Below are 14,734 nucleotides of genomic sequence, written 5' to 3' on the forward strand. Positions count from 1 at the left end.
TCTACTGCAGTCCCAGCAAGGATCTGGGACAGAGCAGCTGCAACATCACGGCACCTGAGTCACTGAGCTCCTGCATTTTATCCAGGCTTTGCTGGATTTGCAAGAACTTACAAGAACCCGCAAAAAAATTTGCAAAGTTTCTGCAGTCTCTGAAGTTTATTGCTAGATATGGGAAAGTGATGGCTCTTTCCCTCTTGCCAGCCCCAGCTCTTGCTGAACCCAAGGAGGACACTTGTCATTTGAGTTCTCAGAGCCTGCCCACCCCTGCAGGGCTCAGTCTTTGTGCAAGTGGACTGGAATTTTGGAGCAGTTGCAAACACATTTCTGGCATTCTTCTTGCAGTATGGGGGCCACCCCATTCAAGGGATGCCAGATCAAACTGCTGCTACATTTCATATCAAAACCAAAGGGCTGTTCCTTTTGCACTTACCTTTCCCTCAGCAAAGGAGTGACTCTGACTCATGTAACCGGTGTGTTCCAGCGAAGCTGCTCCTGCCGGCAGCAGGAGTGCTCGAGCACACTGACTCAGCTCTTTCTGGACAGTCACATGTGACTGGCAAGTACAGAACAGCATCCTCTGGGACACCTTGCATGCAGCAGGAACATGTGCTGACTTCCTGTTCTTCCTCTCTTTTCCATCCCTCTGGAACTTTCACACCACAGGGCTCCTTACACTACCACATCCCTGTACCCCGTTTGTGCCCAGGCACCCCATCCTAATGCCCACATGGGGCGTGTGTCCCGTGACTGTCCAGCAGTTCCCTGTGCTTTGAAAATTCAAAGTAATCCTGTTTCCCACAAAATGTCTCAGTGGGGCATCGAGAGCCCCTCCATGTGCTGGCCCAGGTGACAGGGTGACAGGAATGCCACACAGGATCACTAGAGCATCACATTGCTCTGGACACAGCACCAGCCATGGGTTGCAGCCATCAGCTGGAGCTAACAAAACTGGATGTCCACAGCTGTGCAAAGCACTGCTTCCAGCATCAGTGCCCCACAGTGAAGGGCCATACTCACTTCTCAAGGACTGGATGCAAAAGGTTTGTAAAACTTTCTGTCTCCTTGGGCAGAGAAGAAATGGACCCACAAACATGCATCTGCAAGTGCAAAATGCCTGCAAAAAAGGGAGAGAAGGAGGGAGAGACAGCAAATATCTGAACTGTGACTTTTGTTATCTCTGCAGAAGACCTTTTTCTAATTTTCTTCTTTATTTGAAAAAAATAAACAAAAGCAGGCAGAAGAACATGTTCTGTCAAGTTCTGGCCTGACTTGTGCAACAGTACTGAACAAAGGGAAGTTTGGGGTGTTAAACTCTCCCAGCACACCCACTGCTAATCCTGTGCTAGGGTACAGTCCCCCCATTCCTCTCCCCTGACAGACTTTGCTGATTAGTTTCTGTCTTCATACCCAGGCTGACCTCTGCACCCTGATCTCTAAACAGTGACCTCATTGCCTTGTTCAGCTGGTGAGAAACTACAGTAAAATGGAAGAGGTAAACAAAGTGGGGGGAACTAACGGCCAGAAGATTTAGGAGGTAGGAATCTGCTCCTTGCTATCCTGCTCCCATTGTGTGCCTGAGCTTGACAAAGTGCAAGCTGAGTCTCAACAAGCTCTTTTCTGTGACGGTTCCTCTGGAAACTCAGCCCAGTCCTCCAGATGGTGACTTGGGACAGACAGCCTGCAAATTATATGCTAATAGTACTAGACCCATGCTCCTGTCACTGCTACAAATTCTGTGTAGTACTGGAATTTACCCACCTTCTGCTGCAGGAGCTCTTCATTCCCAGCCCAACTGTCTCACCAAGATATAAATATTAAAAACAAAGGCCTGTGTTGTCACAGAGCTGAATTTGTGTCCTCTCTGTGCAGCCAGCAGTGTGCCTACCTCTACCTGAGCTGCAGTTCATGCTCACACTGATCAGAGAAATCGCATTAACAGCACTCTGCCTATGAGGAGGATGTTCAATAGTCCTACACAATGCAGCCTTCAATATCCTCCTTTTGGGATGTGTTTCAAAGTGTCCCCTGACCCTGACAGACACCTCCAAGTCCTGGCCAGCAGCAGCTCAACTCACATTTGTCTTCCCAGACACTCAGTAAACACCTTTGTGTCCTTTTTCTTTAGAGGAAGGGGTCTTGCTGAGCTCACCCTGAAATATATCACCCTGGACAAAAGGGCTGAAAGGTTCAGGAGCTCCAGCGGGTGGTTCAGCAGGGAGCTGGGGCCAGCTGCCTGCCAGAACCAAAGCTATAAAGGCAGAGAGGGGCTAGGGACCACATCCCACACAGATGCTGCAAGTCCTGCCTTGCCTCCCACCAGCCCTGGGCTAAGAAGATGCTGGGGCTTCGGTTGTGGCCTTGCTCATTTTTCCTCTTCTTGGTTCTGCTCTCTGCCAGTGTTCAGACTGTGTCCTTACCAAGACAGAGACTACAGGTAGGAGGGAGAAAGCTGAGGTTGATTTCAGGAGGGGAGGAGGAGGAGGGAGGCTGTGTTCGAACCTCAAATGAGAGGTGGTCCCAAATTCCAACTACAAGAAGGCTGTTGTCTATTCTTGTTGCACTCTGCCCTTCAGCAGCCTCAGCTCTAGGGTGACTTTATAATCCAGCCCCTAAGGAGCTCCAGCATTTCAAGACAGGAAACAGACATAAGCTTTTTAGTGCTCTGCAAAAGCTTTTAGCAGTGAAGAGCCTGGTCCTTTCTAAGCCCACACTGTGTCAGCAGGCACCAGATACTACAGTCACGTCTCTCATCATGGTTCTGGTTCTCATATTTCAGAGGGAAGATGCATCCTGTTGGGCCAGGAGTTTTGCTCCTAAGCTCAGTATTACCCCCCTTAACGACCCTCTTTAAGGCTAAGAGCCCTGTCAGGATGCCCACTAAGGGCTTCTTCGCTTGAGTAAATCTTTATCCTCAGCAATTACAGCAATAGTATTTTTTACTTTGCAATCTAGCCAGCTCCCTCTTACCCAAACCCTAACCTGAGCCCCAGCACCTTGCCTTTACATCACCCTGGAAAAGCCACAAGGAAATAGTCAGGACATGAACTAAAATCACAAGACTGAGCCTGCTATGACTCACCACTTTCTCTCCTCGCTGAGGATGCCTGTGTCCGCTTCAGTTAACTTGCTGCCACAAAGAGCTGCACAAAGGCATCCTCAGCCTTAGCTCAGCATCCATGTGAGAGACAGATGTAGAACGGCTCCTGCAGGCTGCTTCCATGGGCAGCAGTGCCATGTCTCCTCTGCACCCAACACACCCCCCAACCCTTGTCTCCCAGCAGTGCTGAGGGCTTACAGTCAGCACAACTAACCTAGAGGATTTCCAGCAGATGGGGAGTCCCTCTTCCTCACACCTGCTCTGCTCCTGCCTCTCCCTCATCTTTATCATGGTCCTTTGAGGCAGGACCATCCTTTCCCAGCAGCCCTCTGATAAAATGAAATAGTACACAGCAGCTTGAGCACATAGAGATGCTCAGCATCCACAAGGAGCAAGGACTGAAGAGTTACCTTCCAAATCTGGGGCAGGGCAGGACGTGTGTATGGTTTTACAAGCACAGGGCAATCTGCCCGCAGGCAGAGCTCACAGCAGCTGTCTGCCTGATGCTTTGGTCGACAAAGTAATTTCAGACAGTGGGAGCTGCTGGTCAAGCCCTTCCCTGTGTCTGGATGCAATGTGACAGGCACAGTGCTGTGAGCAGGCATCACTTTATATGTCCTGCCTGAGCTCTCAGGAGAGTAAGGGCAGTGGGGTACCAGGGGACACAAAGCTTATCACCCCTCTCTCCTCCATTTATCCCAGATGCTCCTTTCACGATTGCTGCCCCTGGAGCCCGAGTCCATGCTGACTGAAGAGGACACGAAGGAGGGGTCCAGCTTTGGTCCTCAGCTGCTCTCCTCCACTCTCCCCTTCCTCCCATCTGGGGCTAGAGCCGCTCGTCCATCCCTCTGGCGCAAGAACCTCGCCAGTCGCAAGTGGGCACTGCCTGGAGAGTGGGCCTGGAAGGCCATGCCCAGGGGTTGCTTCGGGCTGAAACTGGACCGAATCGGGACCTTCAGTGGTTTGGGGTGTTAGCTTTGGAGGGCCTCCGAGGTGAGAGGGCCAAGAGCATGGGCTTGAGCAAGCGGGCAGGGAAGGAGTTCAGGGCAGAGTGGAGCGTACAGGCAGACAGCGAGGGGATGGGGCAGCGGGGCAGGCTGTGGGGCCACCACCTGCCAGCAGCCGGGGCAAAGGCCGGCACCGGGGACGCCTTGTGCTGCCGGCGCGGTGCTGGGGCCCGGCCGGGGCGAGAGCAGGCGGGCGGGACGCCGCTGGGCGGCTCACCAGGCCCGCTTCTCCGCAGCCGGAGGGCACCCAGCCCCGGGAACCTGCACGGCTCGGCAACCCGCACGGCTCGGCAACCCGCACGGCACACCGCTGCGCGAAGCCCCGAAGCTCCCGCCCCGAAAACGGGAGGCTGCGGCAGTGAGGAAGCGGCGTGGCGGTACGAGGAGGAGCTGCCCGGCTCCGTAGCTGCCCCCCGCGGCCGCTGAACCCCCGCTCCGCCGGCAGCCGCCTCCCTGCTCCCCGTGCCCGAGGACTCGCTCATTAAACAAGATGTACTCATTTGCCGCGTCCGCGCTCGGCGGTGGCTGCCCCCGGCCGGGGGGCGGGCGGGAGGCGGTGGCAGAGCCCGCCCGGCGCCCCCGGCCCCACGCGCGGGGCCGTGCCGGGCCCTGCCGGCGCCGCCGCCATTCCGCGTGGGGCGTGCGGCACGCGCGGCTGCGGCGCGGTGCGGCCGGGGGGGCGGACACGGGTGAAGTATCGACCGGGCACGGGACACAAGGGCCGCGCTGTTCACCCCGGCCGCATTCTGCCCCCGCCAGAACAAACACCGGGGCCTCCTGTTTGCGCTGAAGCTTCCCCCGAGCCTGCCTCGGTGGGCTGCGGCTGGGGCACCACCGACCCCGGCACGAGCTCGTAGCCCTGCTGCTGTGCCCCGCGAGCCATCACCATGAACTGGCCTTTAAGAAAAGGTTGTAACCTCAGCTGGGTCTAAACTTAGCCCCTCAGCAGCACCGGGAATAGCAGTGGTTTAAGGAGAGTAGGGTTACGTTTGAGCTGCATGACCCCTCTCTTGTCCCCCACCCCAGTACCTGCGTGGTTCCCCCAGCCTGCCCACCCCCTTCCTTATCCTTAAAGCCCTGCTCAGCGGAGCAGCCAGAGGGGCATTATTCCAGCTCCCACCACCCACCCGCTCTGACAGTCGAGATTTGCATTCCCATTGGTCCCACACCTTCCTCCGGGATGGGAGATTTGGGATTTGTGCGTGCTCTGGGCGTTGTACCTAAGGCGGGTGTGTCCCGCCGCACCTGCCCCACACGGAGCCGAGGGATGGAGGCGGCAGGGCTCGGTGAGGGAGCCCAGCATGGGGGGCGGGGAACCGGGCAGCGGCCATGCCAGGAGCGCTTCCTCCTCGCAGGCAGCCAGGGAAGGCGGGCCGAGGCGGCAGACGAGCAGGATTTCCGCCGTCACGTCCCGCGGGCAGCGGCAGCAGTGCCGCAGTGCCTCATTAAGATGGTGCTCACGCTGCCGCCCGTGGCCTGCTGGGGCAGCGCCCGGCCAGGGGCCCCGTCCAGAGCACGCCGGGATAAACCCATCCAGAGGAGGGTCCCAGCCTAGAGACGGGAGAACTCCCAGACAGTACCTCCCGTGCCGGGGGAAATAGGGAGGGATCCGCTGATCCCTCAGGGTGACCCGAGCATCCCTGCAGCCCCTTTGCCCTTGCAGCCATAGAATCATGGAATGTGAAGGGGTTGGAATAGACCTTAAAGATTATCCAGTTCCAACCCCCGTGCCACGTGCACGGACGCCTCCCACTAGAGCAGGTTGCTCAAGGCCTTATCCATCCTCGCTTGGAATACTGCCATGGCTGGGGCATCCACAGCCTCCGTGGGCAACGTGTTACAGTACCTCATCACCCTCACAGTAAAGAACTTCCTAATGTCCATCCTAAATTTCCTCCCTTTCAGTTTGTACCCAACACTCCTTTTCCCATCACTACAGCTCCTGACGAAGAGTCCCTCTCCGGCTTCCCCGTAGGTCCCTTCGGATACTGGATACTACTCAATCCAATTGGGCAGAGGCTGCAGCCGGGGCGGGTGACTACCTGCCCTATGTTACCAGGTGAAAACAGCGCATACCATCCTCCGGAGCAGCAGCGAGCCCGGCGGGACCAGCCCCCGACCTGCTATCACCCTCCCTGCCTCCTCTGGCAGGCGTACAGCCGCCCATCCCCGCTCTGGGGACACCTCCCCGCAAGGACCGGTGCCTTTTTCACCACCGCCATCAACCCCCTTAGGGTGGCTCGACGGGAGGGTGATCGCTACGGAGCCTGTGTTCCCAGAGCGGGGCCTTTGTTAACGGGGGGTGGCGGGGCGGGGGAAACAGGGGGGCTCTTCGGCAGCCGCACCCGCAGCACGGGCGCACGTAGCCCGGTCCGGCCCTCGCGCTGCCATTCGACGGCGTCGCGGCGGGGCGGGCCCCCGCCCTACCCTCACGCGGCTATAAAGGGCGGCGGAGAGGCGCTGCGCCACCTCCTCACTGCGCGCCGGGCGGTTCGGAGGCAGCAGGTAACGGGCGGGGCGGGGGAGATGCGCGGGGGGAGAGAGCGGAGGCGGCGGGGGGTGGGCGTGCGGGAGCCCCCTCCCCACACACCCGCACCGCCCACCGGCAGGGGGTGCGGCAGCCCCCGGGCGGAGCGGGGCCGCGTGGCGGCGGGGCCCACGGGCACAAAGGCGGCGCGGCGCAAAATGGCGGGGGCGGCGTGAAGGGGGGCGGTGAGGCCAGGAGGGAGAGGGGTGTGAGGGGGGAGATGGTCGCCGGAGGAGGAGGGGGGGAGGATGGATGGTTGTGGCGGGGGAGGGGGAGAGGTGAGTTAATCGCCCGGGGCGGGGGAGTGATCGCCCGGGGAGGGGGAGGTGGGGGGGGCTGGTTCCGAGCGCGGGCCCCCGCTCTCCCGTTCTCCTCGGCCCCTTCCCCCCCCCCGGTGCACACTCGCCCCTCGGCGCGGGCGAGGCGTTAACGGCGGCGGGTGCGGGCACGGGCACGACCGCCGGGGGTGGTGGTTGCCAGTTCCCCTCAAACCCCTACCGGTGTTTCTGCCCGCAGGAACATCCCGAAGCGGTAAAGATGGTGAAAGTCGGAGTCAATGGGTGAGTGCCGGGGCCGACGGGACCAGCAGGGATCTGGGGGGGGTTGCGGGGGGGCCGGCAAGGTCGCCTCAAGGGCGCGGGGGGAAGATTTGGGGAGAGGGAGAGGTTGAATCCCGCCGGTCCCGCTCCGCCGGCGCCCCCCGGGGCAGAGAGCGGTGCTGCTGACTCATTTCTCCTCGGATTCGGGGTGACTCACTCCGGAAAGGGTTGCCGTTGCTCGGCTGCCCCAGTTTCCCTCCCCATTCCCGGGGATCCCTGCAGCCCCCCACCAAAAGGTCTCTCGGTGGATCGTGTGTCGATGGCGGCCCTGGGGCTGTGACCTTCTTGTGCCGGGCCGAGGAGTAACCGGATCCCCGGGGCTCTCAGTAAATTTAGCGATTGACCTTTCTGGGGCGGGGGTCGCTCTTAATCTTTAACCGGGGTGCCTTGGCCTTTGGACGAGCTGCAGGACTCCCTCCCGCCCTCATGGGCAGGGAGCAGCCGATGATCCCGAGGGAAGGCTGCCAAGGACTGCCTCCCATGCCCAGCTGGGCTGGTTCTCTGTTGCACCTCCTCACCCTTGTCTTTTTCTCTCCAGATTTGGCCGTATCGGCCGCCTGGTTACCCGGGCTGCCGTCCTCTCTGGCAAAGTCCAAGTGGTGGCCATCAACGATCCCTTCATTGATCTGAACTACATGGTGAGTTGCTTTGCAGTGCCCCCTCTGGGCCTTTCTGAGTAGGGCTCCTCTGGATCTGTTCTGGTAACTTCCCAGGGCGTTAGTGGATGATGGCAGCCTGGGTGCCTGACCTTCCACTCCCCCTCTCTTTATTAGGTTTACATGTTCAAATATGACTCTACTCATGGCCACTTCAGGGGCACTGTCAAGGCTGAGAATGGGAAACTTGTTATCAATGGGAATGCTATCACCATTTTCCAGGAGTAAGTATCTTTTTCCCAGTTGCTCCTCTGGAGATTGAAAGCAGGTGTCTCATGGAGCAGCTTGTAAAATTTCATCCCTCCTTAGGCGTGACCCCAGCAACATCAAGTGGGCAGATGCTGGTGCTGAATATGTTGTGGAGTCTACTGGTGTCTTCACCACCATGGAGAAGGCTGGGGTGAGTATGCCACAGAGGCACAGGAGAGAAGGGATAGGGCTGCTTTCTGCCTGTCAGGCATGCCACCATGTACAGAGCTGCTCAGGATGGGGTTATGAAGGAGATCTGAAGAAGCAAGCTTGGAAGGATCCTGAGTTATGTAATCTCTTAACTCTCTCTCTCTCTCTCTGTCTCCAGGCTCACCTGAAGGGTGGTGCAAAGCGTGTGATCATCTCTGCCCCCTCTGCTGATGCTCCCATGTTTGTGATGGGTGTCAATCATGAGAAGTATGACAAGTCTCTGAAAATTGTCAGGTAAGGAGAGGAGTGTGCTTTCTGGCCTGCAGCTCTCAGCAGCTGCCAGGGGTCTCACTTCACCCTAGTGGAAGTGTTGCCTCTGGCTGATGTGCCTTTATCTCTCTACCCCAGCAATGCTTCCTGCACTACTAACTGCCTGGCGCCCTTGGCCAAGGTCATCCATGACAACTTCGGCATTGTGGAGGGTCTCATGGTAGGTCTGCAGCTTGGTGCTGAGGAGGGTGACCTGCTCCAGATGCCCTCCTGTGAGAGGGAAAGCATCTGTACTCCCTGTGTCACCTGGGATGCTCTTTTTGGGGAGTACTGGCTGTGTTCTTACTCCTCCTGTGCTCTTTCTTCAGACCACTGTCCATGCCATCACAGCCACACAGAAGACAGTGGACGGGCCCTCTGGGAAGCTTTGGAGAGATGGCAGAGGTGCTGCTCAGAACATTATCCCAGCATCTACTGGAGCTGCTAAGGCTGTGGGAAAAGTCATTCCTGAGCTCAATGGGTGAGTGTTGTCCCTTCTCAGGTGTCAGGAGGAGGCCAAACATTCCTAGGCTGGCAGAGGAGTGCCAGATGCTGTTCCTTACTGACTCATGTCTCCCACAGGAAACTTACTGGAATGGCTTTCCGTGTGCCAACCCCTAATGTCTCTGTTGTGGACCTGACCTGCCGTCTGGAGAAGCCAGTAAGTGTTGTGGATGAGATCCTAACAACTTCCAGATGTGCCCCTGCTTCCTCTAAGCTCTCTATTGCACCTGGAATTGCCCTCTCTGCACCCATCTTGTCCTTTTTGGGAAAAGAGCACCTGCTGGGTGTTGCCATGTGTGTCTCCTCCCTCCCCTGTCCCCAGTGGGCATTTTGAGTGAGTTGGGATCTGATCATGATGGATCTGTGTCTCCTCAGGCCAAGTACGATGACATCAAGAGGGTAGTGAAGGCTGCTGCTGATGGGCCCCTGAAGGGCATCCTGGCATACACAGAGGACCAGGTGAGCAGCGCCTGCGCTTATTGGCTCTTGCCTCACCTTTCCAAAAGGCTGTTGGCAGCAGCTTTGCCAGGGTCCTGGTTTGGGCACTTGGGATAGAGACTGTGGGCAGCCATATGCATTCCAATTTCTTGTGTTTCAGGTTGTCTCCTGTGACTTCAATGGTGATAGCCATTCCTCCACCTTTGATGCGGGTGCTGGCATTGCACTGAACGACCATTTTGTCAAGCTGGTTTCCTGGTAGGTGCAGCCCTGGAGAATCTGGGGGTTGGCACAGACAGGTTACAGACTTGGGTGTCCTGTTGCTTACCACTGGTGATCCAGCTGGATACACAGACCTCCAATCTCACCGTGGAGTGAGATGAGAGTGCTTCTTACCTGAAATTACTGTAGCTACCTCCTTTCCCCCAGAGGGTAGATTGGAGTTCAGTTGTGTGGGATGGGGCAGAGGAGCTGGAAGAAGGGGTGCAAGAAACGGGTCAGCCCTGACACGCTTGTTTTCTGTCCCCAGGTATGATAATGAATATGGATACAGCAACCGTGTTGTGGACTTGATGGTCCACATGGCATCCCAGGAGTAAGCTGAGCACACAGCCCCCCCTGCTGCCTAGGGAAGCAGGACTCTCCTTTGTTGGAGCCCCTGCCCTTGTTCACCACCGCTTAGCTCTGCATCCTGCAGTGAGAGGCCAGTTCTGTTCCCTTGTCTCCCCCACTCCTCCAACTTCTCCCCGAGCCTGGGGGAGGTGGAGAGGCTGATAGAAACTGATCTGTTTGTGTACCACCTTACATCAATAAAAGTGATCACCATCTGACAAGCCTTGTCTGTCTGTCTGTCAGGGGGAGGTGGGGGGGTGAATGTGTGTAATGAGCAGCTGCAGGTGCCTGCATGGCACAGTCTCTGTCAGCTGCCATGAGAAGCTGGGGAGTGCAGCCTGCTGAGCTGCTTGTTCCACGTGGGAGAGCCCAGAGTCCAGCCCAGGAGCCAAAACAAGGTGTGGGTGGTGCAGGCCCATGCTCCACATCAAAACTGCATGGTAGGCTGGGAAGCAGCTCTGGCTCCATCCACCCAGCTCTGGATTTGCATGTCTGATGGGCGCATGCACAATGAAAGTGCTGAGCAGATGACTCGTGCATTTGGTTTGGTAAAGGGGCACAAGGAACAAATTAATTCTCCTTCCCTAGACTCAGCAGGGGACAAGGAAGATACTTGCTGGTGTTACAAGGCAGGTATTTCACTTGCTTCTGCCTTTTAAAAAGAATTAGCTTTGCCCCAGAGGAAATGGCTGCCTAGGGACGTGTGGGAGGCCATCATCGGCATGGTGGTGGCCAGTCTTAATTCTGGCTTAATTCTGTGCGTAAGGAGGGGCAGTTGCAGTTAAGCTGCTGAGCAGCAAATCTCTGCAAGGTGAGTGTCAGCCCTCTGCCTCCCTGCATTAGTTCTGGAAGCATGAATGCTGCTGGGCAGCAACAGAGCCTTCTGTGACCTGTGCGCACCAGGACAGATAAGCAATGCACTGCACAAAATCACGTGGAACTCCATTTTTAGCAGCTTAACTTAGCATCTCAGGGCTGATGTGTTCTCTCCCTGGCAGGCACAGTTGGAGCTGCTGTCCGGACCCCAAGTGCTTTAGACCCTGATCTGGAAGCTGCAAGGACATAAGCTGGAGGATTTAAACTCCCAGGATCAAGGTATGCTGGACACAGTTTCCCAGAGCTGCTTATCTCCAGCAGTTGGGCTGCGTAAGAATTAAATGTTTGCTGGACTAGAGGGCGATGACTCAAAGTTATTTTGCAAAGAGAAGAGGTTGAATAACCTGCCTCTGGATAGGAACTGGGATTCTGAGCAGCTTGTTAGCCCTAGGACAGCAGAAATACTTGGATTACACCAGAAATGGCCCCATCATTGGAGCTTTAGGTAACTCTGGCGTCAAATGGGAGCTGCCTGGTGCTGGAGCTCACTGGAGGCAGCCCTCCCATGGAGCTGGCTTTCTGCTGGTGGGGGGCTATCTAGCCTGGAGACCTGACAAGATTGCAAATGAGTCTTGGGTTGGTCCCATCCTGTCCTTGATTGCTGTGCCTGGGTGCTTTGAATGGCTGTGCTGTGTTCGGGTGCCTGCGTATTGTGTGCGTGCCAGTCAGAGCCTTGCTTGATAATCTGGAAATGCAGAGAGGCTACTGAAACATCTAAAGGGGGAGAAGGATAGATGTCCTCTTTTCCCATGTAAAGCATATTTTGAACTGGGTTAAAAGCTGGAACATTTATATGAGTCAAATTTTTCTCCTAAAAAGCCTTATATTTCCTAAGTGAGATAAGACTACCTGAAAATTCTAGAGCAAATTCTTGTTATTTAACAAGCGTGAGCCCTATCCAACCTGAGATCAAATTGCTCTTGGAATGAGCAAAGTCATACAGCCTCGGGGTGGAGGAAGAGTATGTGCTCTCAGACCAACAGCTGCTGGGAATGTCTTGAATAATGGTTCACTCTGTTTTCAAATGCTATTTCAACTGCTTTACAATCTGATCTCTCCCAGAAAAATTATATGGTATTGAGGTGAGGAAAGCCAGGAATCACAGCGTTTAAAACATGGTTGGTCTTGTATGGAAACAGGGAGAGTGAGTGTGGCAAACTAGTCATGCAGCTTTTGGACTGCCTGGAGGGCTTGGTTTCCTCTCTCTAATATAACCTCCCTAAAATGCACAGCTCTTCCAAATCCTTATTTTGCATCCAGACACTGTACCTACAGATGGCACCACAGCAAGGCCCCTCTGGACAGATGGAAAAACTAGCTCAGTGGCCAGCCTGTCTGAGAACTGCAACCCTGACCTAAAAAACCCCATGTAAATTTTTTTTTTTCCCCATCAGTTTGCAAAATTGACATATGACTCTGGATGGCATTGAAATAAAGAGAGATCTGTGGCAGCTGCTCCTGTCTCTGGAGAGGAGTTTTCCCCCAGGTAGGGGAGCTCTAGGTTTGTTCTCTTTGCTCCAGTGTTTTTATGGAAAGCAGATAGAAATGCTTGGTCAGGCAAGGCAGGTGCTCAGGCAGACATGAAGAGGCTCTCATCCAGCAAGGTAGTGAAGAGCAATTGTGCCACTCTGCTGGGACAAACCAACTCCAAGAGCAGCAGCCACAAGCCAGAATCCATCCTGGTTTGTGAGCACCTTGCAAGGGGAAGGTGCAGAAAGACACTGATCTTGGCTAAAGGGTTGACTCTGCCTTCCCTGGCTGGCCAGGCAGCAGGGCTCACTGTGCAGAGCCATTGCAGGAGAGGGATGTTCTGGGAAAGCTCTCTGGCTGCCCCAAGAGACAGCTTCTCTGATGGGCAGCCAACCATTGCTAGGGCTGGTAAGCTTTATGTTTTATTCTCCTTTTTTTAAGACAGCTAAGGGTAACTAGCAGTGATGTTACAGAAAATTTAGTTTTATGATAACTTTGAACATTTAGAGAAATTACTTTATACTTCCTTGGCATTTTTGCACAGACTACTACACATGCATTGCTTCCCCAAGAAAGGTCCTCAGACCACCTTCATGTTGAGATGTCAGCATGAAACTTCAGCATTAAGGAAGATGCCATGTAGTGAAAACCAGCTTGAGCAGATGTGGAAAATAGTTAAGTTCATTTGAAAAATCAATCCAAAACATAACAAAATGGTAACTGTGTAAGCACCGTGAAAAAAAGTCTTGGACATTTAAAACATCCTGTATCCAGTTCTGAAGTAAATCAGTCTTTAAGCAAAGCAATTGGCAGGACCAGGGCAAGGAAGAGGAGATACAGGTCTCTGAAAGACTTATGACACAGTTACAAAAGACAAACATCTTAAAGGATGATGTTTCAACCTCCTTCATAACTGATGTCATTCACAAATGCAGGTTCATGACTTAGGGTATGCAAATACCCCTGCAGGCTCCAGCAGTGCTCACATTTCATCAAAACCAAGCTGCCTACCTTTGGGCAATCCCAATGTGTTGTACATGCTGCAAAAACACGTAATTTGTTACTTAGTCTTCTGAGCTGAATGTAATCTCTTTACTCTAGGACAGCTGACTTACCTCCATAAATTACCTTACTACAGAAGTATCATCTTCTTGAGGGAGTTAATTAAGTGTTCCCTAGAAGGAACAGTGGGGCTGGGTTATGCTTCACAGCGTAAGATTTGAAAAGGCAGCTGTCAAAAAGCAGAAGCTGTAGTCAAAATGAAAACAAAGGAAAAACTCATAAATACTAGTAAATGAGGCTTAGTAACTGTAAAGAGAAAAAAAAAAAGAGATTATGTTGCAAATAGAAAAGGAAGGCTGAAAACCTCTTTCAAATGCATCTTGGAGATAAGAAAGCTGCCAAAAAGCCGTAAGATGGCGTGGGAGTGATTATGGAAGCTTAAGTCCATGAATGAAAAGTAAAGTTGATGTTTTGCCGTCAGAGGAGCTTTGGGGTGTTGCCAGACAGGAGATTTTCCTCAGCAGCAATGAGATGGAGCCTCGACTGAAAACTGAAGCATCAGGACTTGAGAACATGTCTGTGACATGAAGGGCAGCAAGCCACATGCGAGACTCGGTGGTCTCCAGCATGAAATGGATGAACAGGTACCTGTGCTGCAAGTAATTCACCACTCACCTCAACCCCCCCATGATGAAAAGAAATGGAATTTAGGAAAAAGCAGGCTGGCAAAACCTTTCAAAGAACTGCCCGAGGACAGAAAAGACCAGCCTCTCCAGGCTGAAAACTTGTGGCAAGGCTGGTGGCAACTGAGAGATGTGAGTGGCCAGCATCTGAGCCGATCTGCCCTACCAATCAACACTTTCAGAACAATTTGGAGCACAGGGTGCCAAGGTGTGTTGATTATGCAAAATGACCCAAAACATTCAGCCCTGAATGAGCCTGTGGAAAGGTGCAGAAGGATCGAGTGACTGGGTTATAAAAATTCTGGATGAAATTCAAGGTTGCTAAGTGAGAAATACTATATGCAGGCCTCAAAGCCCTCTTTTGACATTGCCCAAATCTCCAATAAACAAGTGAGCAACTTTTGCTGACCTTGGTCTGAGTCCTGCAACAGAAGAGGAAAATTTAAAAAAAAAGGTGGTTTGTAATCTCTGCAATCTCCATTTTTCAGCTGCCAAATTGGGTACTGGTTTAGGTGCTGGATACCAAGTACCAAATCTCACATGGCCTCCAGCTTC

The 14,734-nt window shown here is 54.2% G+C and overlaps 2 protein-coding genes across 2 annotated transcripts; both read left to right on the plus strand.

Moving 5' to 3' along the window:
- The first annotated feature begins 2,335 nt into the window (after positions 1 to 2,335).
- Positions 2,336 to 4,072, plus strand: LOC132086199 (C-type natriuretic peptide 2-like). Its single transcript, XM_059491682.1, has 2 exons — positions 2,336 to 2,434; positions 3,800 to 4,072. Exons 1-2 carry the CDS (start codon positions 2,336 to 2,338, stop codon positions 4,070 to 4,072), a joined length of 372 nt encoding a protein of 123 aa, XP_059347665.1.
- A 1,833-nt stretch (positions 4,073 to 5,905) lies between these two features.
- GAPDH (glyceraldehyde-3-phosphate dehydrogenase) lies at positions 5,906 to 10,369 on the plus strand. The gene is made up of 13 exons (XM_059493926.1): positions 5,906 to 5,965; positions 6,010 to 6,609; positions 7,148 to 7,191; positions 7,769 to 7,868; positions 8,004 to 8,110; positions 8,196 to 8,286; positions 8,464 to 8,579; positions 8,694 to 8,775; positions 8,924 to 9,075; positions 9,177 to 9,255; positions 9,474 to 9,557; positions 9,697 to 9,794; positions 10,066 to 10,369. Exons 1-13 carry the CDS (start codon positions 5,906 to 5,908, stop codon positions 10,133 to 10,135), a joined length of 1,683 nt encoding a protein of 560 aa, XP_059349909.1. The 3' UTR covers positions 10,136 to 10,369.
- The last annotated feature ends 4,365 nt before the right edge of the window (positions 10,370 to 14,734 follow it).

Source organism: Ammospiza nelsoni, chromosome 2 (genome assembly GCF_027579445.1).
Source record: "Ammospiza nelsoni isolate bAmmNel1 chromosome 2, bAmmNel1.pri, whole genome shotgun sequence".
In the NCBI taxonomy this organism is placed as follows: domain Eukaryota; kingdom Metazoa; phylum Chordata; class Aves; order Passeriformes; family Passerellidae; genus Ammospiza; species Ammospiza nelsoni.